General features: G+C 42.5%; 2 protein-coding genes across 2 annotated transcripts in view; one reads left to right on the top strand and one right to left on the bottom strand.

Moving 5' to 3' along the window:
• Nucleotides 1–16,284, top strand: part of map3k10 (mitogen-activated protein kinase kinase kinase 10) — a 49,373-nt gene extending 33,089 nt beyond the window's left edge. The window contains exons 2-11 of the mRNA XM_085380990.1: nucleotides 837–1,017; nucleotides 2,204–2,352; nucleotides 5,770–5,945; nucleotides 6,351–6,597; nucleotides 8,207–8,329; nucleotides 8,402–8,540; nucleotides 9,113–9,225; nucleotides 9,307–9,605; nucleotides 10,832–11,357; nucleotides 13,257–16,284. Coding sequence (XP_085237116.1) covers nucleotides 837–1,017; nucleotides 2,204–2,352; nucleotides 5,770–5,945; nucleotides 6,351–6,597; nucleotides 8,207–8,329; nucleotides 8,402–8,540; nucleotides 9,113–9,225; nucleotides 9,307–9,605; nucleotides 10,832–11,357; nucleotides 13,257–13,651 — 2,348 coding nt within the window. The 3' untranslated portion in view covers nucleotides 13,652–16,284. The remainder of the gene's footprint in view (nucleotides 1–836; nucleotides 1,018–2,203; nucleotides 2,353–5,769; nucleotides 5,946–6,350; nucleotides 6,598–8,206; nucleotides 8,330–8,401; nucleotides 8,541–9,112; nucleotides 9,226–9,306; nucleotides 9,606–10,831; nucleotides 11,358–13,256) is intronic.
• A 6,292-nt stretch (nucleotides 16,285–22,576) lies between these two features.
• ttc9b (tetratricopeptide repeat domain 9B) overlaps nucleotides 22,577–27,359 on the bottom strand; it is a 35,745-nt gene continuing 30,962 nt past the window's right edge. The window contains exons 2-3 of the mRNA XM_085380684.1: nucleotides 26,135–26,317; nucleotides 22,577–24,057 (exon numbers count right to left, since the gene is read on the bottom strand). Coding sequence (XP_085236810.1) covers nucleotides 23,963–24,057; nucleotides 26,135–26,317 — 278 coding nt within the window. The 3' untranslated portion in view covers nucleotides 22,577–23,962. The remainder of the gene's footprint in view (nucleotides 24,058–26,134; nucleotides 26,318–27,359) is intronic.

Genomic DNA, 27,359 nt, shown 5'->3' with positions numbered 1-27,359 from the left:
ATTTTTTTTGTGTGTGTGTGTTTTGCTTTGCTTTCTGTTGTGTTTTTGTTTTGTTGTGCGCTTTTGTAGCATTTCTATATTTGCTGCTGTTTTCTTAAGTTGCAATGCATTTGACGTCTCAGGCCCATCGTAATTTTCACAGATTCTGCTGAATATAATAAGAAGTGAAAGAAGACTCTTTAATCTCCTCCTGCCTTCATTGCACTGCCCCCTGCGTCTTGTTCATGGTCTCTGATTGCAGGAGTGGGGAGTTTTGGTGTTTTACGTTTTTTGGTGTTTTTTTTTTTTTTGGTAATATAGTAGGTCTTTACTTCTCAATATAAAGCATTTTGGGACAACTGTTGTGAACAAACACTTAAAGTAAAGCAGAAGTTAACTGAATCACACTGACACTTCTGTTAAGGCTGTAAGTAGTGATTATTTTGACTGATTTGTTGGTTAATTTCATTATAATTTGATCTTTTAATTTAGAACATCCACCCCCTCACCCAAAACAAATAAATAAATTCAATCTGTATCATAAAGGAACTATAAAGAAAGAGATATTTGCATTTAAGAATCATAAAAACACTTGGTTTGTGTAATGTGAGTTCATTTTTACTGCCGGATTGGAGTAATTATTCATGACTCCGGAGCTTTGTTTGCTGTCTGTGTTTCTTCTTTTTCCCTTTCAGTAGTTTGATATCTTGTCAGAGCGCATTTGCATATTTAAAAGTCACAAAAGCAGTTTCTAAGTGTATTTGTGTGCGTTTTTGTCATCCACACTGTGTGTATGAGAATGTCACCTTTTATAACAAAAGCTCTTCTCTTCTGTTTTCTTTCCTCCTCATCCTCAGTCCTCATTCTGCAGCCGGTGGAGCGGGATGACCTGAATGGCAAAACCCTGAAGATCACAGACTTTGGTCTGGCCAGAGAGTGGCACCAGACCACCAAGATGAGTGCAGCAGGGACCTACGCCTGGATGGCCCCGGAGGTCATCAAGCACTCCCTCTTCTCCAAGAGCAGCGACGTGTGGAGGTACTGCCCTTGCCTCTTTGTGTGTCACTGCACTTCCCTGGTTTACACATTGACAGATGTCTCCATGCAGCCTGTCAGGGCAGACGAACGGGGAACAGGGTGAATAACCAAAACACTTTAAAAGCTGTCAGTGGACTTTCCAGCAAAGTGGCATCAGCACAGCGTCTGCAGCAGGACAATGATCCCAAACACACAGCTAGAGTCATAAAAACCTCTGACGACCTACAACAGACAGTGTAGCCTCCTCGGGCCTTGATCTCCACATAATGCAGTCAGTCTGGGGTTACATGTAGAAAGAGAAGATAGTGAGAAAGTCTAAACACACAGGAGCAATACAGGTAGATGCTCGTCTGTGCTACAGAAATGAAAGCTTTTAGGATAAATACTGAGGTGGAGGTGGAGGTGGAGTTGAGGATGCTGAGATTTTCAATGGGAGTGACCAAGAGAGACAGGATTAGAAATGTGAGAAGCAAAAGAGGAAGACTTCAGAGAAGATGTAAGGATGTAGTGAAGAAGGTCATGCAGTGGGTTGGTGTGATTAGAGGAGAGGGCTGGTGAGATGGAGGAAGATGATCTACTGTGTTGGACCTCTAACTGAAACGGTAAGAAGAAGAAGAGCAGGGAAGAAGAAAGTTAAGTAATTAGCAATTCCAAGTGTTCAGGTTGTTTATTTAATAACATGGCCTGCATATAAAAGATAGGCATCATCTGCAGGAAGTGATGCGTGATTGCAGAAGGAAGTCAGATTGACTGGAAATTATGACAACAGCAGATATTCTTCTGATGGTTTCAGTCACTAGTTTCATATTTTATTTAATATCACGTTCACGTGGCTTATACTGGGCCACTTTAATTTTATATTGTGACTGTTTGCACTATATTTAGTGAATAACATTCTCCTTTATATTGCTGCATTATTGAACACAGAGCTATTTTACTTTATAGAGGTATTTTCTGTATTGCACAACAGAAAGCTGTTTATTCTACGTTGTACTTATCGACACACATCCCACCCAGCCTGCTTTATCTTTTCTTTTTGACTAAACTTGACTAAATGACTAATTTGCTGTGAATGTTAGATCCACAGCATGTTCTACACTTAAAAAAAATGAAGGTGACAGTTGAAAACTTTTTTTAAGTTAGAATAGATTTAATGTTGATTTCTCATTTTTATCTCTCCTCATAGTTTTGGTGTGTTGCTCTGGGAGTTGCTCACTGGCGAGGTTCCTTACCGGGAGATAGATGCACTGGCGGTAGCTTACGGAGTCGCAATGAACAAGCTGACGCTTCCCGTCCCTTCAACCTGCCCTGAACCTTTTGCTCAACTACTGGGAGGTAAGAAGGTTGTTACCTGAACACAGCCTCAGTCAAGAATGTAATCAAAGTGATTTTTTTGTGTGTGTGTGTGTGTTTGTCACATATGTAATCACGGTTAGCTGAAGATGAAGGTATGGCTGCGCCAGCAGCCGCACTGAAAGCTGTTTGAAAATATATTTGGTTTGTTTCCGGCATGTTTTTGCATATGATCTGGATATTGTGTTTTGTGATGTGTCACTGCGGTATTTCTGTTGGGGTTTGTGGTTAGATTAATAATATATTCATTTCCTGTCTTAAAAATTAGATTTTAAAACATGAAAAACACCCCCAAAAATGGCAACGTAGGAGGTGGTAAGAGAAAAAAACTCAAAAAGTTTACAGGAAGTGGTTTCTAAAACTAAAAAAGTCCAAAATGATGATTATTATTATTGTTATCGTCATCATCAAAAACCCATCCAGTTGGCAGTTTTTCCCCAAGCTTGTGGCAGTTTTTCCACTTCGCTCATGTACACGAACATATATGTTAATTTATCGGCTTACATTCTTTTAATCTTTATGATATCACTTTATATAGTGAGATGGCAAGAATCATAATCTTTATTAACACAGTAGCAATGAAATTTTCCGAGCTCCCTCAGAAATCTTTAAATTTCGGTCCTGCACATTAAATTTACCTGCGTTTACTTTGCTTTACTATTTCGACCTCACCTTGGAAAATGTTTAAGCTTTACTTTCACTTGCTGCTTTAGTTAGATTAGCAGATTAACAGCTGCACTTCAGAAACACACCTCCTAAAAAGAGGAGATTTCACATAGGTGGGGGAAAATGTTTTTCTCAGACATTTCTGACTATATTTTAAGGAATATCTGAGTTTTCTGACTTTAATGATCTCAGAGATTACTCGAGTTGTTTTTATTCATTGAATGACTTTAATATGTCTTCCCTTCTCCTTTGTCTCTCTTTATAACCTAGTAAAGCCCTAAAATGTTGCTGTGAATATGACCTTAAACTGTCACTGAAAATGCTGAAACATTTTAAATAAGCCCACAGGCTGTTCATATCCACTGACTTCAAGATCCTGTAACTTTTGAGGTTACTGTTGTTCATTTTAAAACAATTTCTATCCCACATTTGGGAGATGAGAAGCAAACACAGAGATAAAATAGACGACGCGTGTCTGGACGGTTTCATTAACTTACTTTTTATACATGCCTGAGCTCCCCCCGGGCCACATTTCTCCTTTTCACCTTGCAAATAATCGCTGTTAACAGTGGTGGAGTATTAACCGGCTCCTGTTTCAGAGTTCAGATCATCCCTGTTTAAACACACACTTGCTTTATATCTAAGCTGCCCTAATATGCTTATTCCCAGGTTACTTTTAAAAAAATGTGGATGGTTAAAGCTGCAGGGCAGGTTTAATGTAAAAGACAAAAAAAAAAAGAGAGAGAGATGCGTCTCAAACTGTCAGCACCACAGCACCAAACTTCCCTCCCACTCTGCTGCTTAAAGCTCCTTTCCCCCACTTCATCTTATCCAAGTTCATCCGTTAATCTCCCCTTTGTCATCCCTCGCTACTCTCTACACTCTGTTTACTCCTGTCATCGGCTCACTTTCATCTCCTCTCCCGCCACATGGATTTTATGATAATTTAGATCCATTAAAAAAATGAACGTCACCTGCTGCAGGCTGTATTTTTAGCCCCTATTTTTTCCATGTTTTCAATTTTCCACTGTTAGTGCTTCTCTTGCGTTAATCTGTTGGACTTTTAGGAGACGGGTTGTGTGTTTGTAGTTAGACGTCGGAGAGGCAGTTGTGATCAGTTTGTGGCTCGGCAGATTATTGTAGGTGTGCGGCATGTTTCGGCAACACTGGCAGTCGGGGTTTGGCTCATGATGGTCGCCATATGCCGTCTCATCTCGCTTCCTTCCACGTCTCCTGTTGCCGCTTTGAGTGCCAGAAAGGGAAGAATTGTCCGAGCCAGCAATTCATGGCTAAGTCCTTTTTGTGCTGTACTAATAACCTGACCGCTGTGTGATAGGGTAATAAACATTAACTGTCGATGGGGTAGAGGGCGAGTCTACTGAAATTATCTATGTGTCATTTTGTTAGACCTAAAAATCCATTTTTAGGTTTTATTGTGTGCTTGTTCATCCATCCAAACATCCCCAGGGTCACGGCGTGCTGGAGCTTATCCCAGCTGTCATAGGGTAGAAGGTGGTGTACACCCTGCACAGTCCGTCGCACAGCCACTGTCTGTCTTTCTAAAACTTGAAGGAAAAATTCAGACAAAATGAATATATAAAATCTGATATGTAAACATATCTATATCTAACTATCTGTATTATTTTTTTATAGATTTTGCTGCATGCATTTATTCTGTACCGTCCACTTCCCAGTATAGGACAAAGCTAATTAGATAACAATCCATGTTTCCATGTTACAGAGACGCCAAATACCAACATTTTATTAAATAAATTAAAATAATAGGAAAAAAAACAGAAAACAGACTTAGTCTGAATTAGGACGTAGCTTTGTCAGAGCAAGATAGTGGCTCAGACACCTGAGTAAAAAAACGACAGGATCCTCTTTGCATTCTGCGACTCTTCACGACCACTTTTTATCACAAGGCGATTGCACAGGTCTCCTGATAGGAGACGACCTTTCTGCAAACTGTCACAGTCCGAGTTGGACTAACTGCATTTACTCTCAAAGAGATTGTTGAAGGTCTGTAAATGTAAAGGGTTTTAAACTATGGTGACATCTTCTCCAAGTATAACAGTGAGTCTTTGTCCATGAGCTCGACTCAGCTGACTGCCAGGCTGGTTGGGTTCTGGTTATTTTATGGTAAAACAAGAAGGTGGATGAGTGGAAATGTAATAGTTAAATATGTAGACGGCTACAGATATGTGATTCTTGCTGACCTATCACAGTTAATTCTGCATTATTAGAAACAGATTACATGTAATTGCCATAAAAAACTAAAGTGTGATAATATTATCTTGCTGGATAAAATAGATAATGACAGATTTGACTTTGAGGACATAATTTGCAGTTTAAAAATACATAGTTACGATTAGCTCAGTCCCTCCTTTAAAGTCTTTATTTTGGTAAACGTGGTAGTGAGATTTTTCCAAGGACATTGTGTGAAAATATGTTTTGACATTAGAAGCCTGATTACGTAAGATCACATTTGTTATGCCTTTAAAAAAATGTGCTTATGTATTTTTAAATGTTTCATATTTGAAATCTTTGAAATTTCTGTGACAATTTTACACTTAATTAAGAAAAAGTAGCGTCTGTTCAATTATTGCAAACACAACTTAAATGGCACTTTATTTCACGTGTGCCTGTAATTTTACGTTATAGTTATAAGTCATGATTACAGCTGTGAAATCCATAATAAACAACAGATTCTTACTGTCTGCTGCTCCTCAGAGTGCTGGAGCCCGAACCCTCACGGCAGGCCGTCGTTCACCAGTATCCTGAGCCGGCTGCTGGCCATCGAGCAGTCGGCCATGTTTCAGATGCCTCTGGAGTCCTTTCACTCCTTACAAGAAGACTGGAGGCTGGAGATCCAGCAGATGTTCGACGAGCTCAGGGCCAAAGAGAAGGTGAGAAATGGTGGATTTTTATAAAACATGTCTGCATATAAAAATACTTTAAAGCGCTCGTATGTGCGCGCAGATCCTCTCTGTACTATAATGCTCAGTGTTGTGGTTAGAAGTCACATTGTACAAAGACAGAATGAGTAAATCAGAACTTTAGTTTCCAGCTAAAAGTTGACAAATGTGAGTACATTCGTTTGCTCTTCTTTTCTCCTGTTCTGAGCTGATTTATTCAGACAGAAGTGCTTTAATAAAAGTCACATTTCATACGGAGGTGAGAGGAATCTCACGCTGTCACATCTGTGCTGCTTCTGCAAATAAGAATTAAGTTAGCAGCTAACAAAATGCCAGGAAAGAGGTGTCAAAAGAGGTGCTGTGGTAAGCTCTTCATCTTCCCCTGCTTCTCTGCAGGAGCTGAGATCATGGGAGGAGGCGCTGGCCCGAGCAGCCGAGGAGCAGAAGGAGCAGGAGGAACAGCTGAGGAAGAGGGAGCAGGAGCTGGCAGAGAGGGAGATCGACATTGTTGAGCGAGAGCTGAACATCATCATCCACCAGATGTACCAGGAAAAGCCCAGCGTCAAGAAGAGGAAGGGCCACTTCAAGAAGAGCCGATTACTGAAGCTGGGCAGAGACAGCAACTGTATCAGTCTGCCCTCTGGTGGGTGCACACAGGAATCACACCCGGACAGTTTTAATCCGGTGAATCAGGTGCACAAAGGTGGTATGATGTCACTTCCTGTGAGATGGGGTATTTTCAGGTGGAAAATTTAGGACACTGGCTGCATTTGAATATTCCTAAAAGAATGACCTCATATGTCCTTTCCCTAATCTTTGGGAGCTCGTTTCCGCCAGTGAAAACAAAGCGTTTCTGTCATCCATGAGTAAATACGTTTGGGTTATCTCCTCAAAATTCATACTCAAGTACTCAAAGTTATTGTCTCATCATTAAGTTATTTTTTCAGATGTTTAAGTATGTAAGTAGAAATTTTGACTCACGAATAGTAAACGATAGTAATCACTTTTCCTTGATTTTGATGGAAAACATCACAAAGGCAAAGAAAAAATTCATTTTTGATACTTCCCTTTGTGTTTGTTTTACCAAATCATTTCATGTAGGCTAACAAGGATGTCCCAGTAAAAAAATATCACTTCATTACTAAAGGTGGAAAGAAAAACCCGTCATATTACTTTGCTAATCCTAACAGCTGCATTTGGGACACAGTTAATGCAAAGTAACACTTTAGAAAGAAGCAGGTTTTATGAGAGAAGCCTTTCAGTTCAGATGTGTGTTTAACAAAGAGTGGTACATGGCATCCATCATCCATCCATCCATCCAGACTGGAGCCCAGTCTATCACCGGGCTAACACAGAGAGAAACAGCCATTCACTCTTACATTCACACGGCCAGTTTACAGTCAGCAGCTATCCTGACATGCATGTCTTTGTGTTTTTTCATTAGTTAGCTCATCTTTGTCTTGAATCGCTTTTTATTTAACACGTTTTAAGAAGGAAAACCGAACAGGTGGGATACTCCAAACATCACTCACAGCTTTTTTTTTGTTAACCAGTGATGATCAATATTTTGAATAACTAACAGTCCTTTTTGATAATAACATCTTCTTTGATTACTTTCATTACAAGATACAGTGCCGGGACAGCTACAGGGATTTGATAGCCTAGCATCTTTCTCAGCGTTAAACATACTGTAACAAAACACTTGACTTTTACTGCACGATGATCATACTGTGTCACAACGCAAACTCTGCCTCAGCTATTTCTGCGTTTAAGTTTGGCTCTTTTTTCCCAATTGTGTTTCACTGTACTTGGTGTTATTATCTTTCTGTTTCCTGAGGCCTTGATATAATTTAGAGATAATTTTCCCATGAATCTGTTTATATGCTTCAAAATTTCCGTCACTGCATTTCCTAGAATGACACTCTTCCAATATGTTGTTGCTGTCGAGCGAGTTGTAACCCAATAATAAGTAAAGTTAACTTAACTCTGCTTTTCAGTCAATTTATTATCCCTAAAGTGAAAGTAGGATGTAGGAAATCCAAAATATATGTTCTCATGGCGTATTAATACTCTAATACAATAGATGGGGAGACGCCTCCTGTGTGCCTCCTTTTGATGTAATTTCAGTTTATCCTCAAAATCTGCGCCTTGTTTTGTGTGTGTTTCCAAATCGCCAGTTTGTTTGTGAGTTCTTTGTCTATCAATCTCTCCTTTTGTCATGTAAATGCTTCTCATATTCCCTGTCTTTGCAGGCTTCGAGCATAAGATCACGGTGCAGGCATCGCCCAGCGTGGACAAGAGGAAGACCCAGGGGAGCGAGAGCACGACCCCGCCTGCCAGCCCTGGGGTCATACCCCGGCTGAGAGCTATCAGATGTGAGCGTTAACGTCAATAAGTCTAGTGAGGATATGGACCGGAGTTTATTGAATGTTTGCTGTGTTTTTCAGTGACGCCGAGTGATGGCAGTAAGACGTGGGGTCGCAGCGCTGTGTGTAAAAAGGAAGACCTGACGACCAATAAGAAGAAAGGACGCACCTGGGGCCCAAGCTCCACCCATCAGAAAGAGAGAGTGGGCGGCGAGGAAAAGTACGTCAACAGTTTTGCTCAAAGTTAAAGATATACTTTGGCTTTGATAATTTAGTATTTTCTCAGGTTTGTTTGAAGGGGGAGAAGTTTTTTTGACAGCACTGTATGTGGAGTGACAGGCTGCTCTTACACGGTTTGATAAACTATGGATTTTGTGGTTAATAATTTCCAGCAACAGGCACAGAAAGTCACAGCTCTTTAATTTTGAACAGAAAGCTTTGTTTTCTGTAAAAACCTGATGAAACTGCAGTGTCAACACCTGCAGGATTATAAGGCCCACTGTCTGTTCACCTGCAGGCAAGAAAAAGGGGCTTCTTCAGATACTCGTCTGGATAACACACAGAAACAAAACCTTTAGATCAATATCTCATTACAGTGAGCGGAGAAGCCAGAAGCAGAGTAATCATCTTCGCTTTGTATGAATCGCGTCCTCAAGTGGCATCGACCTGACCGGTTTATGTCCCTTTTTCGTTTAAAAAATGTTATTTTCACAGCATCTGTTGCCTCTCATAATATATTAAAAAATGGAGTCTTGATGTCCTGCCAGTCTAATTCAAATTCCCTGTTTGCAGGTTGAAGTCTCTCGCAGAGGGAAGCAAAGTTTGGTCATCCAGCGCGCCAAATCTGGGCAAGTCTCCCAAACATGCCCCGATGACTGCTGGCTTCTCCAGCCTGAATGAAATGGGTGAGTCTTTTCATTTCACTGTGCGTTCTGCCTCATTCACACAATCACAAGTGTGAGTTTAATCAATTCTGTCTTTTACAGAGGAATGCAGTGAGTTTGAGGAATCGCCAGGCTCCTTGCTGCCCTCGGAGTCGAGCAGTAACGGGGCCATGGAGGACTCGGGTTCCCTGTGGAGCAGCCTGGGGCCCAACATGGTGCCCGCTGTTGGGAATATGGGCTCCTGTCAGGCGGTTGGAGGCTTGGGAACGGGCGTGAGCTACCAGGACTCGCTTCGTCGCTGCAGTCAGAGGAAGAAGAGCGATATATTCCTGCTGGGTTGCGCCTCTCTGCTCGCCTCGGTGGGTCTCGGACAAGACTTGCTACAGCTGGGAAAACAGCAGGTAGGAAACCCTGAAACTGGGAGAGATATGGTTGAACTCTGGAGCAAGATTAAAGCCATGTTGCATGAGGAAGGAGCTTTTTCTTCATTTGACATTTGGATTTTTATTTTTTTTGCTGCATTTAGAGAATAAAATTGAAAGGTCAAGGGTGACTTTGATCTTGAAATGTCGAGTTTAGTCTCGACATTTAGTTTTTATTCCTCAAACCCCCACAATGAATTTATTTTTTACTTAATACATCTTCATAAGATATGATGCATGGTTTTGTATTCAGAAGATTTTATTATGCTTTTTTGCTATTCAAGGCAGTTCGATTGTTGTGCTAATCCTGTTTATTTGTGTATATCTTTGTGTTTTAATGTCCTTCTTGGAGACACAATCTCTCTTACACAATAACAGACGTGTTCATTCATACACGCATGATTCCACTTTATTGAAGACATGGCCTCTCCACATAAACAGCCTCCTCCTGCAGACGGTTTATTACCTGTTAATATAAAATCAGTGCCTGGCAGAGATCATGTCTCAGAATCTATGATACCAGGACTCCTCAGACTCATTTGAATCATTTATGAAGGATAAACCAGCATGAACAAGCCCTTATATTATCAGTGAGAGATGTGGGATGCTGCTGAGTCAGACCTGATCTTTTGTATTGAGTCAAACATGTTTCCTATTAAAGTACAGGTCGACAATATTATTACTTTATGGTCCTGTGAAAAAGACAGTTTTCACAGGGCTCTTTGCAGTCCCGAAAGTTGAGAATACTTTTACTACTTCCAGAGGAATTAAGAGGGTCAGTAGGAACCAGGTGCTGATAATCAAATTCACTTGATTAAATGATCATCGGCAAGTCTGAGCACCTCTTTAAAAGAAGATGCTTTGGCATTCTGCATATCTGGAGCATTTAGCTGTGTGTTAAAATAATGGCACAAATTTCCTGGGAGTGATAATCTTAGAAAGTTCAAGTTGCGGTTGAACAAACCACAAGAACCTTGGACAAAATGCTGCACTGATCCACCCAAAGGTGGCCAGACATCAACCTGACTGAAATGCTGTCAGAGGAACTTAAGAGAGCTTAAGAGAAGCAAAGACAGTGGGCCAAAATGTTGTTCTTTGCAGGTCACATTGCAGCAGCTGAATTGTTAAACTTATGTGAATGGTGTGTGTTTTCTCAGAATGAGAGTAAAGCTCAGCACGTTTTTGTGGTCTGATGTTCTCTTCAGGTGCTTCAGGATGAGCAGGACCTCCGAGAGGAGCAGCGTAAGAAGAAGGATGGCCTCTTCCAGCGGACCGGACGTTTCCGTCGCAGCACCTCTCCACCCAGCCGAAACCTCTCTCTGTCTCTCTCCAGACACCACGACTCCACGCTTCCCTGCTTGGACCCTTCTCCCTCTGTAACACTGCTCTCTTTGTCCTCTCTGTCGGACTGCAACTCCACCAAGTCCCTCCTCCCCTCTGACCCAGACGATTATCCCCTCACCCCGATGGCTGGGGTCAGAACACCGGCGGCGCCCCCAGCGCCTGCCCTCAACCCACTGTTGGACCTGCGGGCCGAGAGCTTCAAGAAGGAGCCCAACCAGTCGCTCACGCCCACCCATGTATCTGCAGCCATGGCCATGAACCGAGGACACAGACGCACCCCTTCAGATGGGGCGATACGACCCAGAGCCCAAACTCTGGGACACCACAGGACGCCGTCAGACGGGAGCATGCCCATGCCTCCTCCACCGCACATCACAACAAACAAAGGTACGGGACTCAAATCTAGTCTAACTTGTCATCAGAATCGGAGTATTTTATTAATCCCAGGGATTAAAGTGCTTAAAAGTAAATGTTAAAAATCAGGCACTCCATTCATCGTGCAGTATGTTAAAATAATACTCCAAAGTTAAATAAATCCAAAAATAATACAAACAGGTTATTATACGTGAAAATAGTCCATGTGTCACAGGTAGGAATGAGCTCCTGTGGTGTTCTGTGGTGTGTCATGGTCAAATGAGTCTTTTTCTAAAAGTGCTCTTGTGGCTGTTCAGCACGTCATGGAGACCCTGTGAAGGATTTTCCAGAATAACTGTACAGAACAACTTCCTCAGCTTCTTCTTCCTCCATCTCACCCTATCCCAGGCACAACCTGTGACACAAACCCTCTGCATGTCCTCATTCACTGCATCCACAAATCTCCTCTGTGGTCTTCTTCTCTTCATCCATCTTCAACATCCTTTCACCAGTATATCCACTATCTTTCCTCTGTGCATCGATTACAAGCACATACCCCACCACAGTCAGTTCCATCTGTGTTGTGTTAGTCACATCATGCTTTATTTTGAAACCTCTGGGTACAATCGAGTCAAATTTGCTGTGCAAAGTGACCCTGAAGTAACTGCAGGGCAGCTTCAGTACCTCGTTTATAACCTCCTTTGGTGGATGCTACACTGGAGCACCCTTCATGAAAGGAAAGGAGATTACATCCCACTCACTGCGATGCAAAATGATCAACAAAACCAACAAAGTGGTGCAGATCATGTAAATGTTAATTATAAGCGTGTTTTCTATTCACAGTGGAACTCTGAACTTTATGTTGCTGTAATAAAATCTACTTTTCCTCATGGTGTTGCCTCTCTTAATCAGATTATTGGTAATGTTTACTATATCACAGTGCATTCAAGGTTTTTCAGTGCTTCGCTTTGCATTAGTATTGTCCGTGATTATTTGCCAGCCTTCAGGATTATCGTTCATTAAATTTTTACTTCAGGTCAGCTGGGATAGGCCCCCAACACTCTGACCGTTAACTGGTCAAGTGATGGATGGACACAGTCTTACTAAAGTTACAAAAAAAAAAATCCATCCATCCAGCCTAACCCAGCTGTCCTATGGCAAGAGGTGGGGTAAGCTCAATCTGCCAATCTGCTGCTGAGGATGACAACATGCTGTCATGATGTTAAATTTGCATTTTGAAGTCCAGCTTCTGGACATTGTAGTTTCAGCGGGGCAGACGTCTGCTGTACCATTGTCAGTTCTCCTTCACGCCTTTGCTGCAATTAGGAAAAGGAGGTTTGACTTACACTTCAGGTAGTTTCTGCACTTCCTGTGCCACGCCTGTGTTCACTTCATTATGTGGTCTTCTCAGTATTTATACCTGCAGCTCTTCCACTTGCCAGCTCTCTAGCCGTACTCTTATGTTTCCTAGTTTTCCCTCTTTATTGTTTTATTATTTCTTTGTGTACTCTCACTTTATGTTGGACTTTTCGCTGCAGTATGCATACTAAGATGACCCCCGGTGTTGAATGTAATTGTAATATTTGCTTATACCTTGCAGTACTTACTTCTTACAAACTTTCCTAAAGTAAAAGATCTGAGGCAACATAAATTACACACAAATTTGCAGTTAGTGGGCTAACATATGCAAAACATTGCCTCATTATCTGATCTACAGCTGCAGCTGCTGAATATTTTCTAGTGAGTTAGTCCGCAGATGATTTTCTCACTTAATTGCTTTGTGCAAAAAATGTGAGATGGAGATTTGATGCAAAACATCCGTTTTGAGCTTCAGCCCACAGGCATTTATTTGACTACACACTTGCGTATCTGAGCAGCTTAAATCACGAAGTGTTTGCTTGAAACATGACACACCTCTGTTATTATTCTTAGGTATGCAGGACAAGCTGGATATCCCCCGGCTACCTGAACCTGCCATTATCTACCCTCACCGGCGTAAAGCTCCCGCTCCACCCATCCCCGACCCGGATCCTCACAGCCTCATCAGCCCCCTGGAGAGGCCCAAGACGCTGGAGTTTGCCCCCCGACCGAGGCCAACGCCATCCCGGGTAAGACCTGATCCCTGGAAGCTGGGCTCTCTCTCCCGGACCCTGAGCTCATCGCCGGGCAGCAGCTGCGACAGCCCCCTCGGTTCAGGGGACAGCAGCGCTAGTGCGGCGCGACCCAACCTGATGGACATGGACATGGAGGGCCAGAATCTGGACCACACTGTTCCTCTGTGCGGGCAGCTACAGCCTGCCACCCTATGTGGGCAGCAGTACTCGTAGTAAAAATCAAAGAATAAACAAACATTTTAAGGTTTTTTTTTTTTCTTTTGCATTCAGACCTGTTCCAGGACATGACAGCTTGGGCCGAACAAGGAACGCCTACTGATGTCTGAGCCGAGCAAAGTGCACTCTCACCGAAGTTTGCAAAAACATCCCACTTCTTCTCTTGTTGTTTTAAGGACCCTCATGCAACTCACCTCACTTGTGTGCCCTAATAAGGTGTTAAACCCTCACAGAAAGCCATTCGCTGATAGTGCTCACTAACCTGCACGACACTGAGGGTCCAAGAGGCCTTTTTAACAGCCTTGTAGTGCGCCCAGTCCCACTTTACCTTTCTTTTCCTGCCCAGAAAGGCCATCTCTACCTGCTTCCTGGTGCCCTACGACCAGGCTACATTTCTTTAAAAGCCATTCGAGTACTCAAACAGCCGTTCTGTGACTTCACTAACTGCTCATTTCAATCCATCTGCTTGTGCTTTTGCCCGTCTGCATAGCTTTACACTTTCTGCTTGCATGTTTCTTCCCTGAAGGCGGAGCATTTTCATTATTTAAAAAAAAAAAAGAGGCGCTGATATTGTGAAAATCTTGTGTCCTTGTTCCTTTTTTGCACACTGTTTGTCATGCCAGTGCACAAACAAGCCCTATAAAATCAGCTCCACCTTCTTCATCCTCACACGTGTCATCTGTCGTCCTCTTCTCTCCCAGACTCGAGACAGGAAAAAGCCTTTTTCTCACTGGTGGTGTATATCCTCAGCCTTGTAAGGTAAAAATTTAAAAAATAAATAAATCAGAGTTTATTTTCTCAGTGCTTGCACCATCCCTGCTGCAGCCTGTTAGCAAAAATGTTTTTCTATTGGTCCAGCAGCCCCAGTGTGCGTCTCTGTGTGTGAATGTGTACATATACATATATGTATATGTATTTATTACTTTACACGTGTGGATTAAGGAGATACGCCTGTTTCTGTGTGCTGGTGCTTTTTCAGTGCATGTCATTTCACATGTGAACGGTTTTTCACTTCTTTAAAACGAGACCACTGGTTGCCACACATCTGTTCCTCTCCTCCGTCTTTTTAAAAAACTTTTTATGGAGACATTCCTTACATACCGACGGTCTGGTCCCATCCTGCTCACGCCATTGAAACGGACACAAAGTAGAAAGCGCTGACAGAAGCCCGCCACTCGATTCCAAACTTCACCTTCTCTCCTTTTCATCTGCTGTGTTCGATGTCACCTGCACTTTAAGTTGGGCAACTGGTGGACCAGCTCGGCACAAAGTGCTCCCGTCATGGCTGACAAATCAACTTTTATCTCCGGAGTAGTTTTTGAACAGAGGACGGTTCATCCTGGCTACAGATGTTATTACTTGACTGTGCAGATTTCTTTGTGTGTGTGTGTGAGTACGTGTATGTGTGCGCGCGCATGTTTATTATTTGTATGGGATGATGACAATCCCACTGGTTGAAGGGTGAGCCCAAACTCATTCCCGTTGTGTGGTTAAGAACACTGAGTATTTATTAAATGTATTGTTATTATGGAAAAGGGTTAATTATGATTGCGATGCTCTTCCTGGGATATCTGTATATATTTGTTTAGTATAAAATGAAAAACCAAGGAAAACCTGGGAAGCTGAAACATCCATGTTGTCTTCGGTCTCAACCTGTGACGTTTCTACGGTTCAATGATGAGTAAATGTGAAACGAATGAGAGACAATGAAATAAAAACAAACAAAGATGCTTCAGTGTCACGACTGCATCTGGTTTTGTTATTGTCACGAAGTCACAGACTTTCAGATGAAGAAGTAGAACTGAAAGCATTGGGCTCAGACTGAGGTGTGAAATTATCAACAAAATGCACTTAAAGGGCCAGTTCATCCCCCCCAAAAAAACATGCATGTTATTGTTCCCGCCGTTCTGTTTATCCTTCTCAATGGTTCTGGTGTGAAATATAAGCTGATGAGCTTCAGAGATGCCTGTTGCAGTGCTGTGAAAAGGCATTTGCCCCCTTCCTGGTTTCATAGGTTTTACTTTTTGCATATTTGTCACACTTAAATGTTTCAGATCATCAAACACATGTTAATTCTAATCAAAGATAACCTGAGTGAATACAAAATGCAGTTTATAAATGAAAACTTCATTTATTAATGGGGGAAAAAAGTTATCCAGACCTGTTTACTTTTTCACTTTCTGTGAGTGCTGTAGATGTGCACTCACCATGAGACGCTCAAAAAGCCCTAAAACTGTTAGATATAGTGTTGGAGGCTGGTTTTCAATGTAACCTGTATTTCAGTCTTTTCAGTGAAACCGTGCGAGAAGTCAGCAGTCTTCTATCAACAAGACAAATAGACAAGTTAGACGTAGCAGAGGTGACGGAGGACATCATTAAAGGACCTCTAAAGTTGGTCTTGGTTATATCACACTGCTGCTGTCTCACGTTTCACACTGGTGGGAGCAGCAGAGACAAAGGCGCCTGTAGCAGCAGGCAAACTCCTCTAGGTGTCACCACTGTGCCCTATGATGTCATTTCTTTCCCATGTCTGCTGTTTTTCTCTCGTTGTCCCCTCCTGACACTGCAGCTGCGCTGGATGATGGCACGTGAATGTGTTAGCGTGCATTTTAGCACAGTTAACAAAAACTTACAGGTGAAATGTGACACGTGAGAAATAAATAAATTATCAACATGTGAACAAAATGTGAGATTTGAGCTGCAACCTCGCAATGTAAAGATGGTTCAAACGCGGTGCATACAGATGACACACACACACACACACACACACACACACACACACACACACACACACACACACACACACACACACACACACACACACAGAAAACACATACATAAGTCCTCTCCTGCTGTGTCTGTCAGTATGACCGCCTATCAGACACCCTTTCAGACGCCAGCCAGTTACCTAGCAACCCCTCTTCACTTCCATGGTGATGCTATTAAAAGCAACAACACACATTCACACGCACACGAAAAAAATGGACGATGAGCCTGAAAATGAAGTGAAGAGCAGAGAGAGTGGCGATAAAGTGACAGCAGAGAGGGTTCAACACGCTGAACATCACGTCTGGTTCTCACACACACACGTCATCTGTCTTTTGTCTTGTTGTGATGAGACTCTCATGTTTGCCACCTTCTTTGTTTTTCCTCTCAACACATATTTTCACCATATTTCTTATTTTTTACGCCACAGTCCGCCCCTTCTCGTGTCCCTGCAGACATATTTCACGGGTAGTAGGTTGGGTCAGGTGGTGACAGTGTTGAGGGGAGGACAGAGAGCAAAAAGAGGCAGGCGTGGAGTGTGTGTGAGTGTGTTTTCTGTTCACTTTCAAAGTGAACAACTAACCAGATTGCCTGCCAGTTGGTGTGTCGTCAGATCTGCAGAAGGACTCACTTTATTATTTCAATTTTTTTTAAAACTGAATCTTCATCAGATCATTAAACCACTAATGAAGATTTATCCTGAACATATTAATAAAGAAAACTCAGTGCCCTCATGCCACCATTTCCTTCAGGATGCAATGGGATAGACTTCACTTCAGATGATGTAGTCTGATTCAAAGGTGGAAAATCCTGCAGAAATATTACTGTCCTCTACTGAAAAGCCCCCCCCCAAAAAAAAGAAAAAGAAAAAGAAAGAAACTAATAAAAGAACCTATCGATATCAGAGAACTACAACATACCAGCCTTGTCACATATCTACTGGGTAGGTTAGCTTCCCGTGGACCTCGATATGTTTTGTTGGTTGACAAAGCTTTAGAAGAAATTGAGCTAAGTCAGTTTAATTCTTATGTAGTGTGTGAAGCATTCCTGTGTCTGACTGGGGGGGCTGATGCTGTGGTTTGTTTTGTTTTGGGGTTTGAATATTTAGAGAATATACTTGATTTTGGGTTTCTGTTTAGGGTTCCTTGTTGCTCTAGTGTCTCGAAGGTCATGTTTTTTAATTTTAATTTTGAGCATTCGTTTTAGTTCTTATTGTACAGTTTGAGTTCTGGTCCTTGAATTGTGTGCACATGGTTTAGTTGCCTCAGTGTTTCCTTCTCTGTTACTCCCTCCGTCTCATCCTTCAGTGTTTATGTCCTCCAATATTGTCCCTGTCTTCAGTTTTGATCCTCTCCTCATCCTTCCCATCACCCTCGGGATAACCTTCATTTTCCTCTCTCTCTTTGCTTCCATCATGCTCTGTCACATCTTCTTACCATCTGCCACACAGACAGACCTCTACAAGAATGAAGCATGCCGGAGTGATATTAGCCTCTTACCCTGCTCACAGCCTCATGTTTTCAACACATCAGAGGTCAAAGCAGAGCCTAGGCGCACTCCATAATAATTTTAATCAAGGTAATTATTGTGATAATTATGAAAGCCTAAATAAATCGTCCATGCTTTTTTTTTTTAAACCAAACTGTAACACTACAATTGCAGCACCTCGGCTACAGTAAGTAGGCCTCATGCATTAGATTAAATTAGGTTTGAGAAATGTATAATGTTAGATTTAACAAGCATTTTTGGTAAATATGACTCACACTTTGCATCATGAGTCGGGTCAGTAGAATAAGTTATTTGTGCAGGTGAGTCAGAGTGTGGGGTGAACTAAACTGTGGCATCAGAGAGTCTCAGCAGCTTTTTTGAATAAGGGCTCTTCTTCTTCTTCTTCTTCTAGCTGGTCCCTTTAGGGGCTGCCCTGGTGGATCAGTTGCCTCCAATCTCACCTTATCCACAGCATCCTCCTCTGTCACACCACCCTCCTTCGCTGCATCCACAAATCTCTCAGTTTTCCTCCTGCCTGGCAGCTCCATCTTCAACATCCCTCCTCTGCATGTGTCCAAACCATGTCAGTCTCATCTCTTTTACTTCATCTCCGCGCTGTTTGACCTGAGCTGTCCCACTGATGCACTCATTTCTAATCCTGCCACCACCTTCAAATGTACATCTGTCCTTCTATCCTATCCAGCATGCTGCTATCCTTCTGTCACAATCACCTTGATTACCTCTTTCATAGACTGTCCTTTGGCTTGGATGGTTGACTCCAGGTATTTAAACTCATTTACCTTTACTACCACTACTCCTTGCAGCTTCATTGTTACACCTGTCTCTCTCTCATTCTCACGTTTTCTGTTTTGCTTCTACTGACTTTCACACCTCTTTTCTCCAGTGCATACCTACACCTCTCCAGACTCTCCTCCACCTGGTCCTTACTCTCACCCCAGATCACAATGTCATCTGTAAACATAATAGTCCATGGAGACTCCTGCCTGACTTCATCTGTCACCCTGTCCATCACCACTGTGAAGGCTCAGAGCTGATCCCTAATGGAAACCCACCTCCACCTTGAACCCATCTGTCACTCCTACCGCACACCTCACCACTGTCTTGTTGTCCTCATACATGTCCTACACCACCCTAATATATGTGTCTTCCATGTCTGACGACCTCACTATTACCACAGTTACTCTCTTGGCACACTATCATTTTTTTCTTTAGATCCAGAAAGGCACAAAGCATCTCCTTCTGATCTTCTTTATACTTTTAAATGCTTTTCTTCAACCTTACTAGACCTTATTTGTCATGAACTTCTCTTCAGCTCAGCTTCACGGTCTGTTTGTCTTCTGCGTCCACATGTTACTACACATGGCTACATTTCATTTACAAATTATTACCTTTTCCAGAGTCCTACCTGTGTAGTTTTATCTGAAATTAGATGAAGTCACAACCACACAACAGCAACATTCCTCTTTGTTTGAAACTTTATTCATAATCTTCATTTACCAATCAATAGTGCATTCCCAGGCTAGCAGTTCAGTAAAACCAGTGATGGAGGCCTGTTGGATGTCTGAAAGTTGAAAGGGGAAAAAGAGAAAGGCCTCTTGGCAGCGAGGAGAGACAAAAACACAGTTTTAGCCTGGACACCCCAGCCTTGTGTCCCTTCAGGTAGGATGGAGGCCTGCAGCTTTGAGAAGCAGCTCTGGTCCAAGTTCCTCAGAGTGTCATCCACGCCTGTGTTTACTGCTCGTCTCGCTGTTCAGAAACAGAATAGTTGGGTGAACCGTCAGTCAGACAGTCAAAGGGCGTTGCACATACTCCGAGCCGTTTCTGTATCCCTCGACTTGAAGGACATCAACAGAAATACCAACAAATACAGACACAGTCACAAAGCAGCTCAGTGAAGGAGCTGTAGTTAAATTCTCTTTTCTATCTCTTGCTTTTCTTTGCCGCTGATAAAGTAATTTAGTGAAGTAAAGCTTTTCACAACCATAAAACTTTCCATTTTTCTGTTTTTTTGTACATTTGTATCATATATTCACAAAAACTACTTTGACATTTGACAAACATTTACCTTAAATGACATCAAAGTAAAAATAGCCAAAATAAAGTAACACAGCCAGTATTTTTTTTTTCACTTTCCCGTCTCTCTTTTTTGTTGTGCTTTTTGTTAGTTTTCAAAGCTACACAGACGCAGAGATCCGGCGTCTCCGTCTCCATTTGCACAGACAGCATGTTGTCAGGTTATGCTTACGATAACAGCCTCCGAGTCAGCTTGGTCATTAATCAAGGAAACCAATCAGCTAGAAACAATCCTGTTTTATGTGCAGCTAGGAATCCCTAGACGGTCGTAGTACAGTAGTACAAGTTGAGCAAGAATGACTTAGCACTGCAAGACAAAAACAAGATGGAAGGGGGAGGGGGGGGGGCTGGTGCCGTGGAGAGCGGACCACGGGAGGAGACCGATCCTCGAGGGGACCCCTGGGTGAGGGGACTCGGCCAAGGTAGTTATGGAGATGGCGCTTGCAGGTGCCGTTCCTTGCTGTTGTGGTGATTTATCTCCAAGAGAGAGCATAAAGGAGGAGCAAGGAAAGCTTCTGCATTCAGTGTTTTCATCCTAATTAACCCCAGAGCTGCACGACACCAATACAAATCAAATGTTTCACACTTTGCAGCAGCGTTGCTGATCGTGGCACTAATTCAGAGATGGAGTCTTAAACAGAACCTTAAACTTAATCAGACAATTTCCCACAACATGTGGACAAAAATATGTGGACAGCCTTGCATGTAAATGTTTATATTTTTTATAATTATGACATAAATCCTGCATCTATGTCGAAGTAGTGCTGTGCTCTGCTGCGAATTCTGGTATCGATCCGATACCAAGTAAATACAGGGCCAGTATTGCAGATACCAATACTGATATCAATCGTTTTAGCCTATAAAGGCAGCTTATTTGGGCTAAAGCGGTGTGTTGTGATTTATGAGATGGATCATTGTCACTTTGCAAATTCCAAACACATTTTAATGACCACTAAATCACCTTGCAGCCTTTCAGGTATTTTGAAACTGTGTTTGTTGGAGAGCTGGAATGTAAATGTGGTCGTCTCTAAAGCACTTTGGTTCAACTTCTGTTGTTTAAATGTGCTTCAGGCTGTAAATAAAATAGATGTGATAGTCAGCACGAAAAGGCTCAGACATTTTTTATAGTGCATGTTTAAGGTGTATGTTTTAATCTCCCAAAAAATAATTATTTGTTAGGCTATTTACTGAAAAGGAGAGAAACAAAGTATCGATCCTTTACCAATAACAGCACTGGTATCAATACTTGGATTCATCCGCTCACCTTTGTGTCTATGTGCTTTCTATCTAACATTCACACGCTGATGTGCACACTAGAGAGCAACTTGGGATTTGGCGTGCTGACTAGAGTAGGCAGAGATTGAACCACTAATTTTTCAATTAGTGAATGACCTGTTCTACCTCTTGAGCCACAGCCATGTTTATGCTTATGTGATCACTTTTGCCTGTGTTCCTCAGAGAGGTTTATATTGTGCACGTCTGATTGGCTTTTTCATGATCTGGTGCACGCTGCTGCTACATTTCTTATTCTACAGCTTGCACAACAATGCAGACCGAGACCTCGCTTTCATCGTCGGCTGTGAGCCAGGCCTTGTCGTCGCCCAACATCATTAATGATCTCGTGGCTGAATGGGAGCAAACTCAGGCTGCAGATTAATGCTCAGGTATCCACACACTTTTTCTAAGTGCAGTGTATGATGATAAATAAGCTCAAAACTTGCTTTTTGCTGCCAATTTAGAGGTGCAGCTGCTTTAGTGGGGCTGATGATGGCCTACTTCTCCCTCCACCGGAGCCTCTCAGTTTCATGCCGGTCTCTCCAGCGCGTGGTGCCGTCTCTCCAGAGTCCCATTGACACACTTAGGTCCCTATTTACCTCATAGCAGGTCAATGAAATAAACGGGGAAAGGGGGGGGGGGCTCACCCAACGCCGTTATTTGACTTGATTTCCTCCTCAGCCTCTTAAGCAGTGGACTAATCAGTTATTTTAGTCGAGGCAGAAGGTGACCCTAATTTTGAAGAAGTATTTCATACCTATTCTGCTGCTGTGATCACAGTCTGTCGCCACCTTCTGTGTTTATAAAGGGCAGAATGGATAAAACAGAGGTATACGCAAACAGTTGAGTGGCAGCATGCCATGACAGAAAGCAATAGAGCAGATATAATCCCAATCCCAAAACATCTGAAGCAACGCTCTGGAGCCGCATGTTACATGCAGGAGGTGGGCTTGCACATGATAAGGAGGAAACTGGGTTTTCATGGGATATTTTAGGTCATGCTCTCACAAAAGATCAATCCAGCCTTCTGCAGAACAGAGCAGGCAGATTTAAGCCTGTGGTAAAGCTATTATAAAAAGCCACATATCAATGATTCAGCTTCACACGTCACAAGATAAGTTTGACAGCTTGTAATGGATATCCACAAACCAGATCGTCTGCAATGCTAATGTTGTGTGTTATCTGCCCGGCACAGGTGTTTTAATCTATCAACATACAGTAAACTGTAAGCAGGAGAAATCTCAAATGACTCACTCTAGGTGAAGTGCTCCAAGACGGCAGTCTGCACCATCAGGCCAGGTGTGTGTGTGTGTGTGTGTGTGTGTGTGTGTGTGTGTGTGTGTGTGTGTGTGTGTGTGTGTGTGTGTGTGTGTGTGTGTGTGTGCGTTTTCCCTGCACTAACGCTGCCCAGAGTCTCCGTGGTGGTTTATGGATGTCTGGGAAGCCTCAGCATTAGTGATAAAAGGATAAAAGTGTCTCTCTCTCTCTCTCTCTCTGAAAAAAATTTCTCGTGGATCTCCATCTAGCCAGCGGCAGCTGATGGAAGTCTGATCTCACTGGCTATTTTCCGTTGTGACATCATTAACAGGAGAACAGAGGATGGTGGAATTGATGAGAAGGAGCGAGGGAGCGAGGGAGGGGCTTCGACAGTCTCAACAACAGTAACACGACACACGACCCAGGAGGGGGTTCGGACAACAGATTCAAGACACACCAGTTTGCACGAAAGTACATCAGGCAACGGAATGAACCGCTTGGAGAATTTAGGCTCTTTGCTGCACACACAGATGCTATTAACCACCGATTGTTCACTACTGAGTATGACAGCAAATTAAAAAAGCCTAATACGGGGTTTTAAACACTTGAATTAGCCCTTAAATTCAAAAAACAGTCAAGAAACTGAGATAGAAGGGATCTAGGAAAGAAAAATCCAGACAGAAAAGTGATAGATTAAGCACGGAGGCAGGCTTTTTTTTTCTACTTGTTATATTAGTCCATCTCAGAGTCTGGGTAAGACCTGAGTGAGACCTGGTGGGTTAGGATGTACAATCAAATCGGGATGTGGTCTTGGCATGTGTCTCATACACATATACACCGCCTCACCGCACCCATTTTTATTCTCCAAACCTGTTTCACACACTTCCACACGCATCCCTGCCCTCCTCCCGGTGTGGTCGAGCTTCCCGAGACCCCCCAAATTCTCCTCGAGAGTTCAGAATAAAACGGAGAGAAAAAGAGAGCGCGAGAGAGCAGAAACAAAATGCTTTCCATGTTTTTTAAACATCTGCTGAATCACGCAGATGTCTGTCTGTCATGTGTATGGGCTGAAGCTTCGTTTTGACTCCACCACAATGATGGGTTTGTATGAGTATATATTACAGCTTCTTCCATGTATTTTCATGATATTTCTTTTTTTTTTAAGTTTCCTTGCTGACTGCGTCGAGGGAGAGGAACCACAGCACCTGAGGGAGAAAGAGGGAGAAGAAGAGGGAGAGGAAGAAGGAAGAGGGTGGGTCGCAGACAGCGCTTGATATGTGTTTGTCTGTAACAGGCAGGTGATTGCGTCTCTTCTGACAGGGCTGCCATCAGGAGGAGTCAACAGGGGAGGAAGAGAAAGTGGAGAGTGGGAGGTACAACTTGTAGGATGAAAGGTCAGAGGGTTCAGGAGGGGGGAAAGGTCGAAGGTTAGCCCTGGGTCTCCTTGCCGCTGTCTCGTTCCCGTTGTCCACTCTTGCTCATCTTCATCTCTGTCAGCTGGATGTATCGGAGCACGTTGGTGTCTGCAGAGAGAAAATGGGACGACAGGTCATCGGTGGATGCTCTGAGCACTGGCAGCAGAGCAGTCGGTTGCCCCTTTCTTACTTAAGTTTAGCAAACTGAGTAAAAGACGTGCTACAGCAGAAAGGTAAACAATGTAGAGAAAAGAGCTACAGGCTTTTACTTTAGTCAGCTGTAACTGCTCATCGATGACGAGAAAGAACCCTGACCTCTCACCTTTTGACACTTTCCTATTGGATAAAGTTCTCCAAACAATTCAAGTTTATCCAGATTTGACCTTCAACCTTTTGTCATTTTGTCATATGAGACATTTGGCTCAAACTTGGTCATGATTATCATTTTAGGTCAGAGTTCTCAAATTGTTGGTAATCCCAGATTTACAAGGTGAATTGAAAACTTTCGTGTTCCTGGAATATATCGATTGAGCAAAGGCATTAAAAAGGCTGTTTCCCAAAGTGAAAACGATCTATTTCCTCCTATTTTAGAAAAATATCCTTCCAAATGTATCCACAGCAAAAATTCATACAAAAATCTACTAGAGCTCCTAATGCCACGTGTCCTACAGCTGGCACGTAATGAACACAGAGGTGCACACCTGCATGTGCACACTCACTCTTTGATATTAAAAAAAAGGAGCTGCATTTGCTGCCAAGCATGTTGCCTCTGTTGCATGTGCTTCTCATACTATGATTTAGTCAAGAAAGTGGCCCCTCTAGCATTTTCCTGAGACGGCATATTTGCTTAATTCTTTTTTTCTTTTTTTCTTTTTTTTTTGTGTCCTGTTTGGATCTTTAGCCATCAGAATTGTTGTCTTAAGGCCAAGAAAGATGCCAAGCGGATATTTACTTAATTCTTACCGTCTCTGGTTACATTTTTCGGGTTTTATTCTTGGTTAATATGTTTTCTGGTATCTGAAGATCAGAGTCTTGTGTTGGCTTTTATCATTATCATAACACATGCTAGTTTTGGTTTGTAGCTTCCCCCCCCCTGTTTTGTTTTGATAGTGGTCTCTTGTGTTTCCATCCTCCTTCTGAAGTACTGTGGATTTAGTTTCAGTCTCCTTTTCATGGCCCTTGTTATTTTGAACACTACCATCAGCAGCAGCCAAAAAAAAGCTGTGAGTCTCCATTTGGGTTTGCTGTGCTGTCCACATGTACATGAGTATTTCTGGAAAACCTATAGAGTCAGGGGAGTGGAAGATTTTCAAATGTGGACAAAGAAAAAGATTTCTTTTAATATCAAAGGTGTGAGACTTCACCTACTTTTCTGATGTCAGACTGTGGGTTGCAATGTCTGTGGACCTACTTTTGTCATGATTCATGTGAAGAAAGATATTTTTCAAAATGAAATATGTACGTGTGGACGAAGCCTGTGAACATCTGCACATGTGTCTTTGCTGTTTAGACTGGTTTCCTGTGGCTTTTGCATCTGGATCCTAAACATTAGACATAAAATGTATTCATAAAACAAATCTGCCCCTCTTGCCTTTCAAATAAACAGACTATAAAACACAATGTGCTGCTTACACATATCACTTATGTACTTTACTTAATTCATTTACACTAAAGTAATTTAATACTGGCCGTCTGCAGTATAATTTATCATGAAAGCATACTGATGTAAAATATGGAGCAGTTTTAATACAAGTGTAGCTGTGCTTTTGAACTTTTTGGAAATGTGCATAGTCAAAGCAAACATGCAAAACAGGAAGTCTTTTAAAGTCTGTACAGTAATACAGGTTTTAGAAACACAGAGAGCATCTTTTTAGTTTCTGCTCAGCACTCTCGGAACAAAAGGCTTTAGTTATCACTCAGTTTGTAACATAACAAATAAAATCTAGCAGGAGAACTGTACCAATTATGCTTTTTGATTTTTCCTGTCATAAATGTTGACGCTAATATTAAACATGCCTCAAGTTTCAGATCATGAGACAACTGGATGACCTGATAAGCTGCACTAAGGTCAGAGTACATCAATTTAAATATGGAGCTACAGGTGAGCACATTGTTTCACCATCAGAGAAGATCTTGTACCTCAAGGCTGCTTTGTAAATGTATAAATACACTGGGTCATTCTCACCTGTGGGTTCGCGGTTTTTGGCGTCACGCAGGTAGCGTAGGGCACATTCGTAATCACCCAGGTGATAGAAGGCGATGCCGGCTCGGTACATGGCCTTGAAGTGGTCTCTCTGGTGGCTCAGGACCTTCAGACAGTACTCCTTCACTCTCTCATAGTTTACCAGCTCGGACTGCAACAGACAAGCTGTGAGGAGGAAGACAGGAACTAGTTAGTGGTTCATAAACATTTTCTGCCTTAGTTTGTCCAACCAAACACATTTTGTCTCGTTTAGAGAAGATTAAACCACATGTGTGTCCCCCGAGTGAAAAAGAAAGACGGGGAGATTTTGCTGACATCTTACTCTGTTCCTTTTAATAGAGCCACAATGAAATTTATCCTGCACACTGCTTCCTCGGGGCGGACTATAAATAGCCGGTTCTAATGTCTCACAGTGTAGAGAAGACACAAAAAGTCGTCCAAGCAGTTTGAGCCCTGGGGCAGGAGAGCAGCATCGCTGAGCTCGACATGCAAAATACAAGAACATGGGGAAAAAAATGCACTGATCGCTACGAGGAAGCTTTCGACTTGTTCCTTTAACTTTTTAGGTGGTTTCTAAATCTTGAGGGCCGCAGGAAAACAAAAGAAGGGCAGAAAGTGAGTGCATTAAAGTCAGCAAGCTGAAAACAGCAGTAAAGTGGAACGCTTGAGAAAAGGACTATAGTAATCTATCCCACAGATTGCAACAGCAATTCTCTGCAGCTCTGAGATCAGAATAACATCATTAGCAAAGACACACGGACAAAAATCACACACATATACACACACAGCTTTTAGTCCACCAAAGCTTTTAAACGCCTGCTGATTGCTCAGATATCTGATCACTCAAACAATTCCTCTGGTGGTCACAACCACTCGCGGTTTCACTTCCTCCCTCCCCCCCCACCCCATCACTCCTTCCCTCTCTGCCAGTGTCTTAATCTATCTGATGATAGATCAAAAGTGATTTCCTTCTGTCTCTCGTTGTGCTTCCACAGTCATATCTGCCTCAGCACTCCCTCCCTGATCCAGCTCCTTTTTAACCTCCCCATCCTGCCCCTTTCCTCCGAGCCCTTGACACGCAGACAGCTCTGTGAATAACATGAGTCATGGACTGTTAGCCGGGAGGCAGGGTGAGTCAGGAGTAAGTGATGGAGAGAGAGGGGAGGAAGAGATGATGCATGAGTAGGAAAGGTGAGGCCTATGGGAG

Source organism: Rhamphochromis longiceps, linkage group LG14, assembly GCF_057381845.1.
Source record: "Rhamphochromis longiceps isolate RC_006_pf linkage group LG14, R_longiceps_female_GT1.1, whole genome shotgun sequence".
In the NCBI taxonomy this organism is placed as follows: domain Eukaryota; kingdom Metazoa; phylum Chordata; class Actinopteri; order Cichliformes; family Cichlidae; genus Rhamphochromis; species Rhamphochromis longiceps.
Note: the sequence above shows the minus strand (reverse complement) of the source record. Positions and strands in the feature narration are given on the sequence as shown.